The sequence below is a fragment of the Psittacula echo genome (genome assembly GCF_963264785.1).
Source record: "Psittacula echo genome assembly, chromosome: 9".
Taxonomy (NCBI): Eukaryota; Metazoa; Chordata; class Aves; order Psittaciformes; family Psittacidae; genus Psittacula; species Psittacula echo.
Window position 1 is genome coordinate 4,590,117 of NC_137745.1, and position 24,161 is coordinate 4,614,277.

At 41.9% G+C, this 24,161-nt stretch overlaps 1 protein-coding gene across 2 annotated transcripts in view; it reads right to left on the reverse strand.

The window, feature by feature from the left end:
* The window catches only part of IQSEC1 (IQ motif and Sec7 domain ArfGEF 1), a gene marked incomplete at its 3' end in the record, with an annotated part of 71,696 nt that overhangs the window by 26,276 nt on the left and 21,259 nt on the right, over positions 1-24,161 (reverse strand). For both annotated transcript variants that reach the window (XM_080625660.1, XM_080625659.1), the window contains exons 3-4: positions 20,965-22,229; positions 2,484-2,645 (exon numbers count right to left, since the gene is read on the reverse strand). In XM_080625660.1, the coding sequence (XP_080481786.1) occupies positions 2,484-2,645; positions 20,965-22,229 (1,427 nt within the window). The remainder of the gene's footprint in view (positions 1-2,483; positions 2,646-20,964; positions 22,230-24,161) is intronic.

Sequence of the window (24,161 nt, forward strand, 5' to 3'; positions counted from 1 at the left end):
CTGGGAACCATCTCCTGCTTACCATCTCTCTACAAAATCCAAGTAAGAAGAGTGGAATGTACCCATTTGCTGGGTCACCAACAACTGCCTTGGTTCTCTCTCTTGATACTCTTGCACAGAACTGAAATGATGAAGTCCTGACAGCAGCAGAATGTCATGCCTTCCTCTCACTTTTAACAGTGATCTTTATGGCTTTATTTTATTCTTTGAGTGAGTGTCCTTTTGTTTTCTAATGCAAAGTCAAGACACAGTAGAAGGCCAGGTCCTCAGCTGCATCTCTATTCCATCAAGCACTCCTTGGTAGGCAGAGAGGGAAAGCTGGGGCTCACTGTAGGACAGCAGTGTGTTGGGGAGAGTGTCTGATGTGCCTAGATGTTGGTCAGGGAACCACCATCAATGCCAGCTATGCAAGCTCCACACCATACCAACAATGCCTTTACACTTGAGCTGCCACCAGGCAGCAACTCCAGTAGGCCTAGAATACAGCTCTTGGTCAAATACTTAGGTTACTCTTCGAATATTGTTTAAACTCCACTGAAAATCAGATTTCAAGCAGTTAAAACACCCTAATTTATAGAACTTGAACAAACCCCAGAGTTATTATCAGATGGACAAAATTACCTGCAATCTGTACATGTGGTATTTAAGCTGGAATACTATTCTATTGTCTCTTTTTAAGAAAAAACCTTGTTCCTCTTTGCAGGCGAGGTTCAGAACACTGTCAAGAGAACAGCACTGCCTACAGGATGCTGCTTGCTCCGAAGCATAGCTGAACAGCTTACATGAGAACAGGTTATTTCAATGAAAGGATTGCTGTGGGGTTGCAGGTAGGTGATTATGACCTTACTCTTAACAATTCACCTCACCACAGACACAGCATCTGCCTCAGCAGAGACACACTTCTACTTACTCATATTCTGCTAGTCTGTTTGAGACTGAGGGCAAACAATTTGTTCAAGTTCACAACATCACATCTGTTTATAAGTCATCTCGTCTTGGACCTGCTCTGTTTTCTTTTAAAAAACTAGAAGACACTCATTCTTTGGAAAGTCTTCACCCCAGTCTGACTCATCATTGCAAAATCCAGCCCATCATTACAAGCAGTTAATACTGACTCATGCTGAGTAGGGACTGCATCAAAATCAAGCCATACTCCATCACTCTGTATTGTAGGGCCAGCTGTGTGCTTGTGGTGCAGAGGCTCTTCTGCTGCTTTATGCTGGTTATTGTGCCATAAGAAGGCAGCCTTCAACAAGGCACAAGAAAGAAAGAGAAGACCCTGGAACTAGATGATCTTAAGGTCCTTTCCAACCCTAACTATTCTATGATTCTATGATATATACACATGCCATTAGCTGTATTAATGCAGCATTCAAGCTTGAATCTAAGAAGTTCTGACAGCACAATAGATCAAGATGACTGTAGAGAATGTGACCAACATCTTTGCAGTTAGAAGCCAGTAAGAGCAGTCTGTAAGAACTAGGCAAAGAAAATACAAGGTGTTGTCAGACACTTTGTATCATGATGCCATAATCTTAATATTTTGAGGATTTATCAATATTATGCATCAACACTGAATCCTCAAGAGTGCATCAACAGGCCAATGCAAATTTCAGTACAGCTTTTTTATATGCTGGTTAAAACCCGTGGTCAGAATTTTTCCTAGTCTTCCTCAATGGGCAAGATGTGGGGATTCCGTGTTCATTCTCAGCAGTTTTGTTAAACATCTAACTGCATGTTTACATAATTCCTTGAACAAAACTGGACTACGATGAATTTACAGGTCAGTATATGAGATACAAAACCCCAAAGGCCTTAAAAGAATACATGTTTTAAAGGGACACCCTCTTAAAATGAAGCTTCTTTTTCAGTCTACTCTATATACAAGGTTTGTTATGGAATTTACGACCAAGCTACTAAAAGTCTAATTTTCTGCTTTGAGTTTATTTGTTTTTTAAACCAGTTTTTGTTTATCTAATCCTTTGGAAAAGAACAGTTTGTATAGATCTTGTCAGCGTCTGCCCACGCAGTCTGAAATCCCTGTTTATCTAACAGCTGAGCCATGTGGCTGTAATAATGATTTTCATGTTCTGTTACTGATGAAGCCTTATGTTACATGTTATGTTGTTTCATTCAGTAAATTACTAGAGTGCCTGAGGAAGGAAAAAGACTTTGAAACAATGTACTCTAAGGCCAATGAAATTAAAACATAAATTTAGAGTAAATGTACATGACTACAGGGATTATAAATCTTTGCAAGTATCTTGTTAGATCAATACCAAAACCAGTAACTTAGGGGAAAACAAAGAAACAAATATTTGCTCATGCGCATGTTTTTTTTCTTAACTCTTGGAGTCTGGTTTCCCCCTCCTTCAGAACAAGATCCAGACGTAAGCACAAAGCATTCAGAGACCATTAGCACGTCTGGCTTGGGGAAACTCTCATCACAACGGGCTGAGCTCTTCCCCACACACAATACTCACTCCAGCACATCCCGGTTGAACTGCTTCTGTCGATTTCCCAGGAATTCTCCGATCATCTGTCTGCTGAGGCCTTTCCTCTGCAGCAGGAAGTGGGCAACCCCAACTGGCGTGTCTGGCACGAAACCCCGCTCAATCAGGTATTGGACTCCTTTCTCGGGTTTTCTGAGGAGAAACGACAAATATATGCAGAAATATTAATTTTCTTCCACTGGACCTGCAGGCATTCGATTAAAACTTTACAGCAGTTTTGCCAATCACTTCTGACTAATATAGAATCACTTAGATTGGAAAAGACCTTTAAGACCAGTGAGTCCAACCATAGATGCCTCTGACCTTGGACTGGATCTTCCAGAGACTGGTAACAGGTTAGATGAGGACAAGTGAAGTCATTTGCAGAAGGACTTGACTCCCATGTGTTGCTTTGTGCTCTGAGTTAGCATGTGAGGACTATTTCAGGTGATGGTGCACACCAGACAAGACTACGGGCTAGTGCAGTTTCAGGACAACTCCAGCCACGCTCTAGAACATACCGTTCACCTCTGAAACACATCTTTGCATGTTATTACACATTTCCCTGCTCCGTAACCCTTCCAAAGAGAAGCTTTATACACAAGCAGCTTCAGGCATGAAAGTCAAACCATGTGTCAATGCAAAAGACAAGCCTGACATCAGCTCCTACAAGCTCCTGTTGTTGGGAGAGATGAAACTTCCAGAAACAGAACTAAAAAGCTGGTGCTGAGGAACAATAAGTGAAGAACACCCCTGAGCTCCCACCCTGCTGCCAACAGTTAAACTTATTGAACAAAGCCTGAAGAAGTGTAACTTGCAAGCTGTGAGTACAAAAACTAAGGGGAAAAAAAAAAGAAAGTCAGTCACGCAATAAGAAGCAATTAAAAATAGTGGAGCTCCCACCTCATTTAGATTTTCTTGTCCTTTAACACACCCATTGCCCCAGATTTCCCTCCCTCAGACAAGCACTCTCAGAGTTTCTGCAGTATTTTATATCTCTTTGTACCTTACCCCAGATTTAGCTGTCTCCATTTAGCTCTCAAAACAAAGCAAGCTGAAGCTTCTTATTTTAACATATTAAGAAGTGTGTGCTGCAGAGGATGGCTGGGGATGCAATTGGTTTCTAACAATAAAATCTATGGTTTATAAAGGCAAATGCTGCTTATATTTCAAAGTGATGTAAAATTCCCCTTCCAGCACGTACCGTGCACTGCGTCTTCCAGCAGTGTGACACAACAGCCGTGATTTCTTTTAAAGATATTAAGGGGATATTTTTTGCAGAACCAGTAATTCCATCATAATCTTTACTTTGTAAGGAATGATAATATAACGTGCACCTATAAGAGTGAATCCTTTGCAGCACACTGGATGTCCTGAAAGATATTTCCTTTAAGGCAAGCAAAATCCATTTCAAAGGACAAGGTGACCGTACTATTTTTACGCAAGGTTGATCATACAACCATAACCCTTCCTCAGGGTTTTTAATTGCAAACAACATCACTGAACACATCACCTTTCAGTTCTCCTACTTTTTTACATGACATTATTATACACTTAATACCCTATTAAGAGTTAGATAGATCAAAGGAATATATATGATTGAATCAAAAGGGAGTTCTCAATTCTCAATTTTTTGCATGAGGCTTTCTGTTTTTTTCATCACATATGGTCATCTTCTAAACACAATCTTGTCAAATGTATCTCCTTCAGGCTCAAAGAGCACCCTTTTTCTTGTACATAATGTAATTGCCACCTTTACTCTGAGTTATATTCACAATTCTTGATCTTTCTGAATTTCAATTCACAGCATCCAGCAAAGCCAGGAACAGTTTTTTCCACCCCCCTTTGTTAGTGAGCTACATTGTCTATAAAATTCAGCATGATACCAGCCCAGGAGAGTGTCTGTCCTGCAACTGTCAAATACAAACCGAAGGATATTATCAAAAAGCACAAATGGATCCAGAGATCGCCTTTACTTGAGAGACAAAAAATGCTGGATGGCTGTATACTCTACTAAACCACAACTTGGATTCTTACCACCTTATAAGCTTCAACACTTAAAATCATCACAGAGGTGACAGGTGGTTTATTTTGCATCAGTTCTTATGCAGTTGTGCAATTTTACATAAGCCTTATGCTTTTCACATAAGAAGCTCTGTTTCTTATGTAGCGAATAAAAGACAGACTAGGGACAATGTAGGCCCCCTCTGGAAGCTATCAGGAGAACTGGCTACACGGGATTTGGAGAAGGCTGAGGTTCTTAATGACTTCTTTGCCTCGGTCTTCACTGGCAAAGGCTCTGACAACACCACCCAAGTCTTGGAAGGCAGACGCAGGGACTGTGAGAATGAAGACCCAAGGCCCACTGTAGGAAAGGAAGTGGTTTGAGACCATCTTAAGAACCTGAACATACACAAGTCCATGGGACCTGATGAAATCCATCCGTGGGTCCTGAAGGAGCTGGCAAATGAAGTTGCTAAGCCACTGGCCATCATATTTGAAAAATCATGGCAGTCAGGTGAAGGTCCCAACGACTGGAAAAAGGGAAATATAACCCCCATTTTCAAGAAGGGGAAAATGGATGACCCAGGGAATTACAGACCAGTCAGTCTCACCTCTGTGCCTGGCAAAATCTTGGAGCAGATTCTCCTGGAAGGCATGCTAAGGCACATGGAAAACAAGGAGGTGCTTGGTGACAGCCAGCATGGCTTCACTAAGGGGAAATCCTGCCTGACCAATTTGGTGGCCTTCTATGATGGGGCTATGAAACTGATGGACAGGGGCAGAGCAGTTGACATCATCTACCTGGACTTGTGCAAAGCGTTCGACACTGTCCCACACGACATCCTTGTCTCTAAATTGGAGAGACATCAATTTGATGGGTGGACCACTCGGTGGATAAAGAACCGGCTGGATGGCCGCACACAAAGAGTTGTGGTCAATGGCTCAATGTCCGGCTGGAGACTGGTAATGAGTGGTGTCCCTCAGGGATCGGTGTTGGGACCGGTCTTGTTCAACGTCTTTGTCGGTGACATGGACAGTGGGATTGAGTGCGCCCTCAGCAAGTTTGCTGATGACACCAAGCTGTGTGGTTCGGTTCATACGCCGGAGGGAAGGGATGCCATCCAGAGGGACCTCAACATGCTTGTGAGGTGGGCTGATGCCAACCTTATGAAGTTTAACCATGCCAAGTGCAAGGTCCTACACCTGGGTCGGAGCAATCCCAGGCACAGCTACAGGTTGAGCAGAGAAGAGATTCAGAGCAGCCCTGCAGAGAAGGACTTGGGGTGTTGGTCGATGAGAAAATGAACATGAGCCGGCTGCAGTGTGCGCTTGAAGCCCAGAAAGCCAACTGTATCCTGGGCTGCTGTCCTGGTTTAGCAGTAGCAGTCATTTTTTCTACTGGTGCAGTGCTGTGTTTTGACTTTCGACCTGAGAATAATATGATAAAGCTGATGTTTTCAGTTGTGGGTCAGAATGTTTACCCTGACCAAGGACTTTGTGAGTCTCCTGCTCTGCCAGGGAGGAGGAGAAGCCGGGAGGAAGCAGAGACAGGACACCTGACCCAAACTAGCCAAAGAGGTATTCCATACCACAGCACGTCATGCCCAGGAGGTAGAACTGAGAGTTCCCGGAAGGGCTGGATCATGGCAGGGTGGGGGTGAGGTACCGGTTGGTGAGCGGTTGTATTCTCTTGCTTGTTATTTCCTTTATCATTATTACTATTAGTGGTAGCAGTAGTGATTTGTGTTATACCTTAGTTATTAAACTGTTCTTATCTCAACCCATGGGAGTTGCATTCTTTTGATTCTCCTCCCCGTCCCTCCAGGAGCAGAGGGAAGAAAGGTGGGGGGGGGGAAGTGGACTTCGTGGTTCTGATTTACGGCCTGGGCTTAAACCACGACAGCTGCATCAAAAGAGGCGTGACCAGCAGGTCGAAGGAGGTGATCCTGCCCCTCTACTCTGCTCTCGTGAGACCTCACTTGGAGCATTGTGTGCAGTTCTGGTGTCCTCAACATAAAAAGGACATGGAACTGTTGGAACAAGTCCAGAGGAGGGCCACGAGGATGATCAGGGGACTGGAGCACCTCCTGTATGAAGACAGGCTGAGAAAGTTGGGGCTGTTCAGCCTGGAGAAGAGAAGGCTGCGTGGAGACCTCAGAGCAGCTTCCAGTGTCTGAAGGGGGCCTACAAGGATGCTGGGGATGGACTCTTCATTAGGGACTGTAGTGATAGGACAAGGGGTAATGGGTTAAAACTTAAACAGGGGAAGTTTAGATTGGATATAAGGAAGAAATTCTTTACTGTGAGGGTGGTGAGGCACTGGAATGGGTTGTCCAGGGAAGTTGTGAATGCTCCATCCCTGGCAGTGTTCAAGGCCAGGTTGGACAGACCCTTGGGTGACATGGTTTAGTGGGAGGTGTCCCTGCTCATGGCAGGGGGGTTGGAACTTGATAATCTTAAGGTCCTTTCCAACCCTAACTATTCTATGATTCTATGATTCTGGCTCAGCAATATGAAATCACTTTACTCAATTACACTCCAAACCAGGCTAGGTAGGTCTCCAAAACAGACTTAAAAATCCATTTAGCAATACACTGGAAACCAAGAGCTCTTTTCCCATTGATATTCTATTCACACTGAAGTGCAGCATCAGGAAATTAGGTCTAGGATTAGTTAAAAGCAGCCTAATGTGTTACAAAAGTTGTAACATTGATGCAGTGTAAACTCTGAACTGCAATAACAAGAAAACAGTACCTGAAACCTCTGAGCTGTAAGAATGAAACCTACTCTTTCTCTATTTGCTAAATCACACTACAGCAGCAGTGATATAAACTTCAGAGTGAATAAAATATCAATGGGAAAAGAAACTGTGAAAGAAACTTTATTTCTTCTCCTTCATGGCCCTACCCACTGAATTTGACAACTAGAAATCAATGCGATTGTGTCATATTAGTTTGAAATCTGCACCTGGCGAAGGTGGTACAGAGCTACTGCTGAAAATCAAGAGCTCAAGAACAAAAGAGCTTCTCCAGAGAGTTTTTACTACCTGTTAAGATAAGAACTGTAACTTTCCAGTGTTACTTTGAAAGTTCTGACAGTCATTACTACAACAGGGCTAAGGGGTTTCTTAGGGCAAGCATTAGCAGGGCAATTGTTCATAATGATAGAACCTGTAGCTTCAGGTGGTCTCTTGGTACCTCACCACAGTACACAGCAGTGTACTCTAGAGGACAGCATGACGGAGAGGCAGCCAGCAGCAGCCGGTACCACTCTGTAGCTGTTTGGGTATCACTCGTGGAGCAAGGCAGCCCGCAGTGATTTCAGTTATGAATGCTATGTGGCTCACAGGAGAACTCAGAAGATTAAGGGTCATATGGGAATGTGCACAAATAAGGTTCTCAATCAAATAAGTTTCTGTGGCTAAATGTGGGTATTAAATTCCAGGGGAAGAAAAATTTTCTTATCCAGGGGGTATGTTCCTACCTTCCCATTCAGCTCATTCATGCCAAGTTTGGTTTCTGTTCTGGAAGTCTGGATTGCCAACAGAATTTCTTTATATTTCAGTTGCTGATGATCTGAAACCTTGAATTCATTCAATGCTCTTGACCAAGAAATTGAATTAAATATGGACTACATTTTATCAAACAGCTTATTTGAAGAACAATCTCCTGCGAGCTAGGGAGGTTCAGGGGATTTATTGCCGTTGCAGGCTCCCTCCCACTCCGCCTCAGGTATGACATGATCTTATTCAACGGAAAATGTACTTAACAGTGTTCTGAAGTGCTGTACTTACAATGAAATTCTACTTTAAAAGTGAAGCTAACAATAGGTTAAGAGAAAAATGTACCCGGGGTGCCTTCCTCTCTGGGTTGAAATGCATACAATGTTTTTCTTCTTTTCAAATTCAAAGAAATGGAAGAACTAAACAGGTTCATGGAAATTTAAGTCATCCTCATCACCACAAATTTCAAATATTACTAAGTGTGAAGGAATTGCCTCTTAAATTCACCAGGAGGGCACGTAGGTTGTGGTGTTGAGTAGCAGCCAACCACCAGGAACCCAGTGGAAGGCAAGAAATACCAGAAGCTGACACAATTCTGGGAGGGCAGGTTTTAAAAGGCAACAAGAGCAAACAGGGATTCTCCTGCAGGCAAAACCTGCTGTTTGAGAGTGGACAAACTTTCTTTTACACCAAACCCTAATTTTCCTAATGTGTTTCTGGATGCAGAAGGGAGTGGGCTATAAAAGGGTCATGGGTGTAACATGACAGAGGACATCCGACATCAATTATCCTCGTTTCTGCCTACTCAGAGTTGAGCGTGGACTGTTCTGCACTTACCGCTGAGAGTCTTTTGTGATTAGGAGAATTCCCAGTGATGGTCTGTTAATTACAGCTCCCAGTACCAGGGAAGATGAGCAGTCTATAAATAGCAGCTGTGGAAGCTGCATAAGCACAGCATTCATTTTCAGATTTGAATACATTAACTAATACTAAAATCCACTTTCTAAAGTCAGCACCTTACGCAGCTGATGATACGTGTATTTAAAGAACTTTTGATGTTTACAGGGTTGCCTCCAAAAGAAAGCCTAAAAATGTCTTCTATCTTAAAAAAATACCCAACCAAGGCAAATCAAAAGGAATCTACTGAATGGAAGGAAAAAAATCAACTAACACAAGATGATGTGCAACACCATATTTACATAAGTTTTTCAGATGTTGTATGAAGGGTAAAGGAATTTGCCAGAAACTGATTAGTAACAAGACCTTTAAGACGGTTTAAAGTGACTCTGGGGGGAAAACATTAATGGAGAAAGTAACACAAACTTCAAAATAACAGCTCAAACCAGTAGATTTTACGAAGCACACTGCTTAGAGAGTGCTGCTTATACCCAGCAAAAACATTGCCTTGGTGTGCTGCAGAGGTCAGGTTAGATCCTGTAGCACTCTTTGGAAAAAGACATCTTTAAGAGGAACTGATTTCCCAGAATGAAGAGTGCAAAATCACATGTGGACAACAAGAAAAAAAAGCAAAGAGCAAAACAATCCCAACCCCACCCCTCCTTAAACCCCCATCCCTTCTACAGCCACAACAAGAGTACACCCTTAAACATCGCTGCTGTCTCCTGTGGTTAGTAGAAAGCCTTTCCCTCCCAGACACAGCATGAATGAGAAGGAGAGGGCTGATTTACACAGCAAGTCCTACATGCAGTGCTGACAGCATAAATTCAGTGGAAATTCACACAACTTGCTGACACTTGTGTAGATCTCATGAGAGTGGTGGTTCGTTGAGGGATTATAGCTTGGGAAACTGGGGAGAGCTTGGGTTGGTTTTTGTTTAACAGCTTTGCAGGTTGAATCTGGTAAAGTCACCAAGAAGTCTGTATGTTTGAGCGTGTTGCTAATGTCAGTGATGTACTAGGCTCTCCTAAGAATGATCTGGCTTATGGGATACAAAAGAAGAACAATAAATAGGGTAACAATATCAAAGTTGGTACATTCCTGAGAGAAATATGCTTATCCAAGTTAAAAATACATAGAAAGCAGAAGAAAAATAAAAGGATTTTTTCATATAGTTGTATATAGAAAGCATGGGAAAAGCACTGCATTTCTAATGTTTCTATTGTCACGAGCAAATTAGTAAAGAGAGCATCTAATCCTGAAATTGTCATGATTTGTCTCAATTAACTTTCACCTGGTTGAAGGAAACAGACAGACAACTTTAGGATGATACCTGTTATTATAGTCATTTACACCATGAGAGAATATCATCAGCTTGCAAAGACAGCTGCCAACTAGCTACCAGCTAGATAGATACCAAGTAGCTGCTGCAGAAACTCTGGATTGCCAACGATAACAAAGAGCCCTAAAGCTCCATGAATTACTAAATATGGACTGTCAAAATCACATCATTCCAGTCCCTGGTTTGACTGCTTGAATTCTGTTCAGAGAGGTGCTCAAGACCTGCCAATGTTTGAGAAAGCAGGAAAAGGCATGATCAGAAACAGCTCCTCCTTTGTAGAGGGGAAGGACAGCAGTATCTGCTGACTGACATCCTAAGCCAGTTTGGTCACCATGCTCACACCACCCAACAGGTAGTGCAGGATCAGGGACAGACACACAGATGCTGTTCAAGCCACAACAGGAAACATGGTTAGAAATACACCACCTTATCCTGTTGTTGGACATAAAGTGACACCAGATCCCACAGGTTAGTGGTACTTGGGGAACAAGGCTTTGTATTACCTAGGTACTCAAAATGTTATCTTTAAAAATTATAAGAAATGCTATTTTTGCAAAATAATTGCAATGAGTTAGAAAAGTGAATTTGGTAGAAGAGAAGCTTTTAGTCAGACTCTGGATGGTTAGAAAGAGATGAGCACAAGGGTAGCATTTACTGTTATATACCAGACTTACTGGTACAGCCAGTCTTACTGCAAAGCAAGCCCAATAAAGCCAAGTGCTGCAGATATATGAGTGCTACCACAGCAGTGCCAGCACCGGCATCAGCCTCTTCCAAACCAAACACAGGGCTGAGAGGCCTGCCTGCCAAACTGAACCAGGAGAAAAATGGGGTTTGTGCTTTGTATGTTGGGTTTTTTGGGGTGTGGTAGTTTGTTTTGGTTTGGGGTTTGGGGTTTTTTGGGGTTTTTTTTGTTTTAATCCAGTCCAGCTCCTCCTGCAGCTGCACAACCAGCTGCAGTAACCAAGCCACAGTGTGGATAAAGTGCTCATGTCCACACGGGCCCACAGGAGCAGAGAATAACAAGCACCACCTCAATTTACAGTCAACAAAACCACAGTGCAAAGGTGTACAAAACCTTCCCTGCTTTTGACCTGCTAAAGTTTACAGGCATCCAAAACCACATGAAATCTTCGTATTTCCCTTTAGATGCTCAGACAACAACAGCTGTGAAATGGAAGCATTAATAAACAAATGAGCAAGGGAAGCAGCTTTCCCAAGTTTAGTTTCCAATACCCAGCAATGCCAAAAGGACTATTTAAGGTAAACTAGGGATTTACTCACACAATGTTAACAACCACACATGTACTGTTCTAAAAAGCATTATCTGAGGCTTCTTATCCCCCCTTGTCTGAGAAAAGGGGGATGGGGCTTACCCGATAGAAGATGAGGAGCTTGCTGAAAGAAATTGAGAACTTCAGAGCTTGCTGAAAGAAATTGGGAACTTCAGTATTGCTAAAGGCATACATGTGCTTTGTGGCTCCTTGTCCACGTTTAGGCACACACAGGCACGCTACACTGAAAAGACCATAAACTGAGTGTATCTAGAACCAAGCAAACCAGAACTACAAACATTTCTTAGAGGTTGTCAACACCACAAACAGAAACAGTGCACAAACGTGCTGCTGCAAACATTTTCATCTGGGGGGTGGAGCATTTAATGCAGCTATGATGCCAGCCTTCTGCTAAAAAGGAACCATCCTCCTTGCCTTTGATACCAGAGATCCCATTTTGGAACATCTACAGTCATCACAAACCTAAGCAGTAGTTCAATGCTAAAATCCAGGGCTGGCTTTTTTAGTAGCAAGAATTGAAGACTTTTCTTAGAATCATTTAAGAAGTTAAATATTTTTAAATAGCCAAGTTGGCAAGAACAAGCTAGTTGAACATTCTCCTTTGTCTGGCAGACAGCTACATCTTATTTCTATGGTTGTACTTCTTACTTAGCTTTGCTGAATATCCTACTGCTTCCACAATGAAGCCAAGAGAATAGTTATGTCTATTTTAAACCTTCTGGGAAAGAAGAAAAACCCAATATCCCTAAAATACTACCAAAACTACTGCCAAAACAACTTGTGAGAGCTCACTCAACTATGCAGCAAGGCAAGGGGGCTGAAAGGAAGATTGAAGAAACAGACTGGGAATCATGAGCTGCATCTTTCTTGTGTTACACAACTGTTTAATGAAGAAGAACTAGGTGTAAATTGCATCTTCTGGTAATTAAAAGGAAAAGTCCCTGCACCAAGAAAATAAGCCAAGAAAGAGTACATTTCACACAGCTCCTTCATCTCACAGAAACAGGGAGATAGTTACAGTATTTGGGCAGGAGCCCTGCATTTTTCCCTGAAGCAGGATGACTTCTCACTACGTAATGATATGTTAACCTTCTCAGGTTCATCCAAGACCAAAAGCTACCAGCACAGCTGTGAAGGTCACTGCTTAATTACTGTTACACCAAGTTACCTGAAGGAACCTCCATTCACTGAAAGTTAATTTACACTCATGTCATTAACAGCAGATGTAACCAGGAAATGATCTCAGTGCCCAGTTCTGTTTGGTGGAGGAGCAAAAGACAGGAAACTCTGTGGACGCCTGTTTCATAGAACTGGATAACTGACCTCAGCAGTTCTACCATTAGATCAATCTGTTTCGCCATATCATCGTTTCCTAGTAAAGGAAATCACACATTAAACCATTATCACTGCTACTGAATGTTCAAGCTTGTCTGAAAACTACAGCCTGCACCAGAGCTGCTTACAAATCAATAAAAAGTGTCTAAGAGGCAGCTAAAGGGTCCAAGCAGAAAGCCTGGGTTATTCTAACAAAGGAGGATAAGCTATTTAGAATTTAAAGCTATTTCAGAAATGGGAGTTTTCTGTATAAGAAGCACAGCCTCGAGGAACAAAGCACTTAACACAGTGCAGAGAATCATAAGGCACACCCCGAGCAGTTGCAATGCAGTAGCTGGACATGTCCTTGCTAGTTCAAACACTCCTGACTCATCATGCTATAGCAGATTTAGTAGCTCCTCATTTATTCCCTCTCTTGGCAGTGGGCAGCCTCATTTTTTTCCCCTATTTGTAAGAAAGGAGGAAATATTTCAGTTAAGTAAATGGACCAAAATGCTCTGTGAGGATTTTCTCACCTCCTCTGACCCCATTGCATCTCTGCATTTCTCACAAAGTAGGGAAAAGATTTTGCAGCTGCCAGTAGAGCAAAATACACTCCACTTTGAGACACGATACATGAAAAACCTGCTGGCTGTCTCAGAACTATTTGCCAGGGCTGAGTTTTGCTTTCATGTTTATGCAACTATAGTCAGGAATGAGACATGAAGATGACTATGTCCTTGAAACTGAGGAACAGTCCCTGTGTTAACCTCTTCTAGTGTCCCTGCCCTAAAGCCTCTTTCCACACCCTCACCCCAGATACATATAACAGAAGTACTTCAGCTTCAGTTTCTACAACTCAGCTGACTATGAGTGGGAAATACCGACAACCACTTTTGCTTTAAAATGGATACATTTTAGACAGTTTAAAGAGCTCTGGATTTTCCATTTTCAGATCCACCTAACCCCATTCAGTATATAGATGTGAATAGTTAAACAAGGAAAAGAGTCAGTGCCCCCTTCTCTTTTCCTGAACTTTTCTTCCAAGGGTTCCTGAGCACCCCCAAGCCTCTGTTCAGACTAACCTCTGCCTGCAGAGGCATTTGGGCATCCTTCACCCGCAAAATTTGGTCACTTGAATTTGGGGGGAGGGTGGGGAGGAGTTAAAATTCTGTCACCCAGAGTCCTATGAGATGCTGCTCTGGGAGCTGCTTCCCAGTCAGATTCCTCCATTCCCAGGCTTGTTTTCTAACAACTGACTGTATCCTGAGCACGCACCCAGGCATTGTTAGAGCAAACCAGCTCCCCATTCCTGGCACGGAGCAGCAGGAGGGAGATGTGTGCCCAGAATCTTTAAGACCAGGCGGAGCTGGCAGCAGAGGATGAGGTAATGGCTCCTTCCCGATTCTAGGGCCACTTGCACACAGTTACTGCTGCTCTCAGGGCAGCCTTTCAAACACCAGATTTGCTTCCAACATTTGCTAAAGTTTATACTCCCTTTTAATGGCAGTAAAGGGAATCCTTGAGCTCATATTTGAAACCGGCGCTTAAATACACTATTGGTCGAATCCAGTTCCACATTTCAGCTGGTTTTATGGGCAAGACATAATATATGCTAATCAAAGCATCCATTTTGGAGGAAAAAAAAAAAAAAAAGAAAAAAAGAAAGAAAAATGGGTCCACAGGGAGAAAAGATAAAACAGGCACAGAACAAAGCAAAACACACAGAGTAGATTTTTTTTCCTTTGGGCATTCTCACTGAGGGCTAAATGTTTTTAGAAATAATGAGAGTCATACTAAGAACATTCTTCTCTTCTTACTAACTCCTCGGCATGTTAGAGGACAAGCTACATGGAGAGCTTTGATTTTCATTTTTGTTGGAACCGTCTGTGGCTGAATAATCTGCAGTCCAGATGTTGTAACAACAGCAAAGTTCCTCTTAGCGTACACACGAGGATGGCAAATGGCTGTTCTGAAATCCTGAACAAGCCTATCGTCTCCCCTTTTTTCTTTCTACTGAACCTTTCCAAAAATTCACAGAAGGTATAGGATTGGCAAAGATACTAGAGATCAGCTCACAAAATGAAAGCCTTTGTTCAAAGGTAGAGAGAACGCCAACTTAGTTTAATTTACACCTTCTCTCTCCTACTCAATCTGCACTTCCAAGGTCTAAAATCATTAGAAGTGTTTCCAACAAGCTTTCAACTTAAAATTCTAAGGGGGACAGTCTAAAAGCGTATGTTTTCAGGCAAGATACTAGAATGCTGAAGGGATGGCATGAGACCTGGGAAGAGCAATATAGAAAGTATGTTCAGCCTCTCTTACATGGAATTCTTTAGGCATGTGATTGGTGTGAATGAAGAAACATCAGATTACTGCAGTTCTTACAATACTTAAATATGGCTACTTGCAAAACTGCTTAAAAAATATTAGTAACATCTGGCAACTTCTGGGAGCTTCAAATAGAGGAAAAGTTCCTGAATGTAACAGTGCTTAGGATTCCAAATTACCTTCAGTCTCTACCTACATGTAAATGATAGGAACTGTATACCTCTGTTGAACAGCTAGAGCTGCTTTCATGGGAAATGAAAAATGTGACTTCTAACATCATCATCATTGTGTGTCTCACATCTCCAACCACAATTTCTTCAGGAGTTGCAATTTGCAATTTTGTGCTTGTACAATCTCACCAGCACTCAGCAAATTCCTCCCGTATCTGCTTAGTAAAATAAAGAAATACTTACATTAACATTCCAAGGCATCTAGACATGTTTTTAAAAGTGTGCTCCTGGAATCAGGATCCAATTCACACCAACAGTGATGCTTAAATTTTTAGTAACATCATCCCCATCATGCAACGAATGAAGCTGGTAGGGCTTTGAGGGCTCACAGGTCAAAAAATCACTACATGATGCAAACAGATACGCATGCATTTTTAGCTCTGAATCCTTTGAGAGAACTTGAGAGTAGTGAGAACCTTGGTAATAGCCCGTTATAAAGGAAGCTACAGAAAACTCCTCCAAGCAGTACACTGTGATGGACTGAGGACGCACAGAGAACAGTTCTCCACTTGTCACTACCCTTTCCAGAAAGCAAGAGAGGACAAAAGGGGGTGTGTTTGTATGTGAAAGATGTCTGCGAAAACTTATTGTAGAAATGTTTATAGCCTAGCCTTTGTTCTAGCAATGTAAAGTGGCGTTATCCAAGATGTACGTGTAAGGTTAGGCTGTAAATCCTTCAACAAAACACTACAAAAAAAGAGCCCTCAACAGAATTCTGTCCCAGCACAAAAAGAAGAGCAGCACAGTGGGAACAGCCACAAGCTGGGCTTCACAGTCTCTCCTCGCCAGCAGTGTCAGACATTGGCATCACCACCAGCAAGACTGGCTCGCATGGCAAGAAATCCCAATGCCATTGAACACTGTCAGAGGAGAGGACATTTGACAGTCAATGCCTTCCAATAACCAATATCCCAATGGAGATACTAAATATGATTCTAGTGTCTGCCAGAATAACAAATGAGTCTGAGAAACACAAACTTTTGCTCCCGTATTTTGTAATACTAGCCACGGTCTCATCACATTTTCAAACTACCCCAATGTTGTCCAAGTTCTCTTGAAAATATGTTGTCAATGCAGGAAGTGTTTGTACCCCCTGCCCAAGAGAATGCTGAAGAATGGCTCAGTGTACTCTACTCGTCATGGCTCAGCTGGGTGTGCTGGAGACTTTGAGGAGATAGTAACTGAGGGCAGTACCTGGTACTTGGCAAGGAACCAGAGTTACCATCACTGTCACAGTGGCACAAAAGAAGGGAATGAGGCAATGTATTTCTTCCTACAGGCACATGGCTCTCTACAGAATCATGTTTTACAACTACTGACTGCAAAGCTGACCCAAGGGCAGGACGTGTTTCCTCAGGCTGCTGAGGTTAAACCATTCAGTCCTATTTAATCTATTAGAACCATCAGTGCACTGGCAGCAGAATGGAACCTGAAAATCCTACCAGATTGGGCTGCAATAACTGGTAAACCTGGTATTTCCAGCCTGCAGTCAAAACAAACACAAGAATAAAATCGCAGCCCATTTCACTTGGGTTTTTTGAATCCCTTTTTTTATTAAGTAGCAGTCAAAAGGCCTCTTGAAACCTTGTTTATAAGCAAACCAGTCTCAAAGGCTGGATTTGCATTGGCAGGGTTTGTAGCCTGCAAAATAAACCTTTCTAGGTAGTGTTTTCCTTCTGCCTATGAGGGAGGAATGGTTTCCAGTGTATTCCCTCCCAGACTAAAGCCCTTTCAAGCTACATTGAAGAAAATGCCTAATTCAACACAGCTGGGCTCCAACGCTTCCGCGGCAGCCCAGCACTGCGGCACCTGCAATCCTCCCTTTAGGAAAGCAATGAATGGTGACACACAGTCTGACAGCCTATTGACAGGGTGAAATCACTACTGCCATTCAAAACCAGAAGCATGGACAGAACCTGTTCCTTAGTTGCAATTTCTTTGGCAGAAATTGTTCCATTTGGGTGATACTTTATGTTCTGGTACAGTGGATACCACAAACCATCTTTTAAAAGTATATTCTTCTAATCAATGCTGAGGTTGCTAACGAGTGCCAAGTTACAGTTTGAAACAAAGTCCATGATCAAACGATAGAGCTCCTAGAAAAATGGTTTTCAACTCCTTCTATTTTTTTCTCTACTGTCCCGTGTTTGCCATCCTCCAAGGATCTTTGTGATACTAATATTTTGCATATAGTAGTGATTAAATTAACTAGACCCCCAGCTGTGCTCCAGCTTTACTCCACCCATAACTGGCTATTCTAACAAAGGGCCTCTGGTAAGAAAACTCCACTTTGGATTCTGAAAATTATTACTGTAATAGGAAAGTCAGAAAAATGATAAAGCATCTGTTGAAATTTCAATTGCGAGGATAGTGACATGCTTCTAAAAGCTTCATTCTTTCAACACTCCTAGTGAAAAAAAGCAGAAGTATTTACTACAATTCATGCACTTCTTTCTGGCTCTAAATTCTTCGTATTTCAGCCCAGCTTTATGTACCAAAACAAATGACACGATTATTTGTTAATTAAGGTTTGGGATCTTGCTTTGCAAGGAAGATTTCAAAGACACAATGACATTAACAAGAGTATCTTGTAAAAGACATCCCTAAAATTTTCTCTGGTAGATGCAGACATCCTGGAGATTACTTGCCTTCTCCTAACAGGCAACTCCAATGCTGCTTCTTCCAGCTCTGCGCAGGGTGCTTCTAAGTGGGTGGAGCACTCATCCTCTCTGGAGCTCGATGCCACGACTTGTACTGCTCCCTCATTTTATCATCATAAACATGTCATGGAAGATCACATGGGCAAAAACCATCAAAATGATTCTGCTGCATTGACTTGAATGCTGGAGGGTAGACTAAAAAAACGTATCCCATCACATTGTGGGTGTACATCTGGTTACACGGTAGGAAGCACAAGGAAGAGAGAGAAGCTGGGAAGATGGGACTGATTAGCAGGAAGTCCGCCTGATGTGAAGCCCCCATCCTGGCCATGCCTAACCAGGCTGGGCAATCCTCCTTCACGCTGTTCTGCCAGGGGAACAGCAGCCTCTGCCAAGGAGGCTGACATCCAGGACCTGGCTTTCAATTCAAGTAACATTTGGACACATAAGATGCTGTGACATACTTCATATGCTGAGAATAGCGAGCATAATGCTCAGAAGTTAACTGGAATCAATGCACCTGCACAGCACATACCTGAAAAGAAAAGGGATTCTTCATCTTGAAGCAATCATCACTTCGAAATCCTGGCAAGTGCCGAACACAATCTCTATCCCTTCAGTGACCTCACAAAATGCAATTTGCAATCCCACCTGGTGTACTCTTTAAGAGTCTCCTGAACTTTTAAAAGAATAAAGCTTTTAGAAGTTTCCCGGCTCCCTTTTAAAAAGAGTTTACAGATTCCTGCACCATCTCATTCTCTGATGGTTCAATACCATCACAGAATAGAAATAGGGGAAAGAAGGCTATTAATGAAGATGCCACAATCTGCCAACTTGAAGAGCCATAATCAAAACAGAAATCCATGGGATACTCAGGGATTGTCTGAGCTACCAATGGAATCAGAGTGACTCAGCAGAAGGTAATGAGACTCTTCAGTTCTGTATTGATACTGGAGATATAATGCAGTGAGGGAATGAGACAGTCACATACAGCAAAAGATCATGCACAGAGATGCCTGGAGTTCTTAACATCCCTGTCTCTTCCAATTCACTGCTAGGAAACTGCAAGTTGTCTGACACCCAGTCAATATATAAAAAAGGTTTACCTCTGTTCCAGTCCCTGCAGCAAGATCATTTAGATGTGTTTCAAGCAACAGTCTCTACTCTTCTCTGTTCCTGATGCTCATTTTTCACTGTCAGCCTCCTGCTGATAGGGTATGTCACTAGAAGCATCTGACAGTTTCCAATGCTCCCATTCATTGCTGCATGGTGCTTGACCACCTTTTTTCTTTCACCCTTCTGCAACTGACTCTAAGGACTGTATTATCTAGCTTGAAGTTCACTGACCATCAACTGCTCAAGGCTTAATTGCTGTTCAAAAACCCAAGCAACACCATGTCTTTAAATGTCAGCCAAACAGAACCAGCATCTTCCTTCCATCCTCTGCCTCCCTGGATATTAGTTTTTGAACCTAAAATAAGTAAATTGATGTATCTTCCTACCCAATCTACTTTATGAGCGTGAAAAGCTGCAGAGATCCTTTGACTTACATACTTCCAATTGATTAAAAGCTTCTGTAAAGGCCTATTAACCTTTACAAAGATAAACAAACCTGAAAGTTTTACAGTCAAATCTGGCCCATCCATACTTAGTATGTCAATGCACAGCCTCACACAATGGCATCAAAAAGCTTGAATTGTCTGCAGTGTTACAACATATTCTTACACGATGAACCACTGACCTAATACTCAAGCCAAAACAAATCCCAGCACTGCTAGCTGGAAAGGAGGGCTGAGCTCTCCCAAGCTGCAGGAGGCTGTGAAGCAAGGCCTATAGCAGCACAAAGAAATTGCCATTAGCTCTTGCAAAGCTACAAACTATTCATAAAGAAATCCTGAAGTACCCGGAGAAAAATTTCAAAGGCTTCTGCAAACACTGTGAGCCATCAGCAGGGAAAAACTCTGGCACTTATCATCTTTCATCCAAGTGTTCTGAAGAGCTTTAAAAGCACTAGTATTACAGAAGGTTTAAGTAAGTGATACCCATTTGAGGACAGGGAAATTGGTACACTAGACATGAATTAAGCAGTGAGAAAAACTAGGAATTCTAATGCCAACCTCCTAGCTTTTCAGATTACAACAGCTCTGATGAGAACTGGGTAACTCCTATAATGTGAATACAGAGCTCAGAGCAGTGTATTATCTGTTACCCTCCATCACAGTGTTCATGTTTCTACAGCCACATGGAAATGTCCAAAGAAAGTACTTCAAAAAACCACAGAAACTTGAGAAAATAATTTCATAGAAATTTTAAACAAGTCCATAACTGGAAAAATTAGTAATTATAGGTAGAAATACAGATTTTATGATAATTTTATGACAAATAATATTTATTCAGGGTAAAAATATTCAGTGCATTGGTTTTTAATTTCAAAGTATTGATGAAATCTATTGAACAAATTCCAGGCCCTGCCTGTGTTAAAATAAAAACTCATCTTACACTGCTTGTAATTTCTAATTCCCATCTGACAAGTCTTACCACACCTACATGATTAGGGCAGGAAGAAATCAGAATTTGTTATAACACCAAAAAAATGGATCAGGATTAAGCCACCAGCCTTTTCAACAAGAAAGAATCTGATCCATCTTCCCCAATAATTTACTACCACTTATATACATGCATAATTGTATCTTTTCTTTTCCCCTGAAGCTGCTTAACTATGAACACATCAACTTGTAAGTACTCAAATATGAAGAGTCACCACAAGCAGCTTGTTATTCACTGACAAGTCAACATCAGACACCAGTCTTACTTATGTGATACAAGAAAAATCCTCCTGGTTCAGAGGCCACATTTCTACCAAACTCAGAGAGGAAAGGAGGAAATGCTGTACTCACTTGTTAAAGAGATTCAGTCCAATCCTATAATGGCGTTTCCTGATAACATCGTTACTGAAGGCAGGGGAATCCCAGCTGTTGCGAGTTTCTTTGTGGTAGGTTTGTTTGCTCAAGGTTTGCTCCCTTAGGCTGTCTCTAGAAGAAGATTCTGAGCTGCAATTTATTGTATCATTAGAGTTGGAAGTGCTGTTGATGCTGTCATTGTCTCCATCAGAATAATCAGACTCCGATTTGCTTTGCCTGTTTGCAGTGCCATTGATAGCTAAATGACTATCTATAGGCCTAGCCCTATGTCTGGCCTCCTGTTCCTCTCGGGATATAATCTTGGCAGGAATACTGTGAGGGATGTGTTTTGGGCTTCCTTGTTGACTAGTGATCCCTCGATCATAGGCATTTTGTCTCTTTAGTGAACCCCTCTCGGAGCGATCACTCAAGTCCACTGAACTGTCACTGGGTGGCTCTATAGTTAGCAATGGTAGATGATCCATTCTCATCCTCTGGTCCTGACATTCCAGGGATGGGGTACTCCTGCAGCTTGTATCAGTGTCTATCTTATCATCTTTGTGGGTCATGGACCAATACTCTTGAGAAGAGTTCACAGACCGAAGCCTCAAATCAGATTCTGTGCTGGATGGTCTGTCTACTGACTGGGAAAGTGGAAGGGGCGGAGATAACTCTTCCTCATCAATATATAATGTAACATCACTGTATGATGCTGTCATCTCATCAAGCTTCCTGTGATCCACATTGTGAATGGCTGGTTTAGTTTGAGCACAGCTATCCCTTTCCATGTCACGACTTCTGACTTGATCCGGAGTCTGGACTTCATCTGAATGCAGACTGCGGCAATTCAGTGCATCATCAATGGATTCTGCAAGGGATTTCACCTGCCTGGAAAAAGCATCCTCTAGTTCTGTGATAGCATCAGCAAAATCAGTAGATGCTGCTGGAGACTTCATTGTAGCTGATTCTCCCAGGTCACCACATTCAGACTGTACCAGGGATCCAAGCTTTGACCCATCGTTTGTAACAGAAACTTGTTTTCCTTCAAAGTAAGAGCTGTGGACTTTCTCAGGTCCTTCAAAGGAAAACTGCATTCTCATATTGGAGAGTACAATGCGTCTTGACATACGATTTTCAGACATAGAACTTCTCAGACGCTCAAAGTTTTTGTTCATCTGATACTGGCGAAAAGCTGTTTGTATGGTACGAGCAGCATGTCTAGTTATGAGACGGCCTCCATACTTTCGTTCTAGCATTTCCACCTGGGGAAAGGGCAACACAAGTACTATGTGACTTCATGTAGGTTAGGACAAGTAGAACAAAAAACAAGTTCTTCTAACAGCCTTCATTTTCGGACATTTTTCAAACTGCATACTGGTTTTGGAACTGCTAACTCAAAGCTCCAAACTAACAACTGCACTAATAGTGACATGAATAGTCATTTGCAAATTGCATCATAAAAGTATGACAAATATGTGACTATGTGAAAACTGTCATTTACAATTTCATGTGCTGGCTATTTGTGTGTGTTTAAATGTTCGTTTTCATACATGAGCATCAGTGTGCCCATGCAAAAACCAGGCAAGGTAGCACTCTGATGCAGCATAATGCAGTCATTCTTTCTCTGCAGAGTGGTGAAATTCAAATATAGGGCAAATTGCCATATTTTGGGAGTAAATTCTAGAAGTGGCCATCACCCATCCAGGCATGCATCACCTTCTACATTAATGTAAACCAGGCAGCATTGTTTCATGCTGGCCTGATACCAAAGCGAAACTGAGCCTCCCAGGCCTTTCAGAGAAGTTTCTCTGATGGAATGTCCACATACACAGTCTTCCTCAAACCAGGAAAATATTTCAGACTTTCTAAATACAAATTCAAACCTATTTTAATTCTTGTGATTACACTGAACACTGCCAGTGTTTCCAGTTTACACAATGAATATGCAAAATAAGCACATTATAAATGCTGCCCATTTATCCTAGTGAAAACAACAAGTCGATACATTTGGAATATTAGGTATTTTTAAACATTTCCTTCCAAAGGTGAAAAGCATTACTTATTTAAATGACACTGAACAAGATGAGGAACTAGCTTTATCATTTCCTCCCCCCAGCATTTAATTTCTGTTCTGACCACTCTTTGTTGGATCCATATTATTCCCAAAGACAAGCCATCCATGACAAATCAATGTTTAGTACTACAATTAAACCCACTATTTTCCTGCCAGCAATTTTGTATAAGTTCACGCCATTTTCATAACACTCCAATGATTCAAAAGTCATTTTTCCTTGCTTGCAAATCCAGGTACCCTTTTTCATTAGAGCCCATGTTTTAATTCCTTATGTTACATGGACGTGCACACACAACCTCTCCCCCTTTTACTTTAGAGATCCCACTAAGTCATTGCTAAGTTCAGATACTGATGTGCAGAGGGGCTTCACCCTTCTGGGGAAGGAACTAAATGCTACTAAAAATATAGTCCATTATGTCTACCACTGGGGAGTAGTTGATATATTTCTTTCAGTGCTATTGTTGGGTTCAGCTGCTCCTTCCATATCAGAGATGATCTCCTTTTATGCTTGGTGTATTTAAAGATGAGTCACTGATTTTCATTAATTCTGAATTCTAGATGCAAAAGCTATTATGTACAGTTATTGGCATAAACTGAGGAGGCCAGCTTACTGCTACGGAATTGTTTTGTTGCCTGTATCTTGAAAATTCCATGAGCTGGGCTCAGAAAGCTGTGACTGCTCTCTGAGATGGGAATCTGTGCATCTCTGCATAATTTTCTATCACTTGTCTGTAAACGAACTGCTCAGCCTTTCAACCCCAAGCAGGGGTTATATTGTCAAAGAGGTTAGGAGGTTACTTGTCAGACATTCCAAAGATTTAAATCTTACTAGGAACTTTTATCACAATCCTGCCACTGCTGCCACACATCTGCTGCTGTTTCTATCCACAGTGTACGTTAGGTGTGTTTAAATAAATCATGAGATTATTTTGCTGGACTAATCTCAAAAAAAATGATGAATGGTCCATTTAGTTATCCTTTCAAAATTAAATGTCAAAGCTAAAGAAAAGAAAACTAGCATAGCTGGTGTGAAAAAATGAAACAAACCCTAATCTGCTATAAAACAAATTACCTGGGCTTTCTTCTGGCAAACAGGCTGCTGTCTTTCAGGCTTACACAG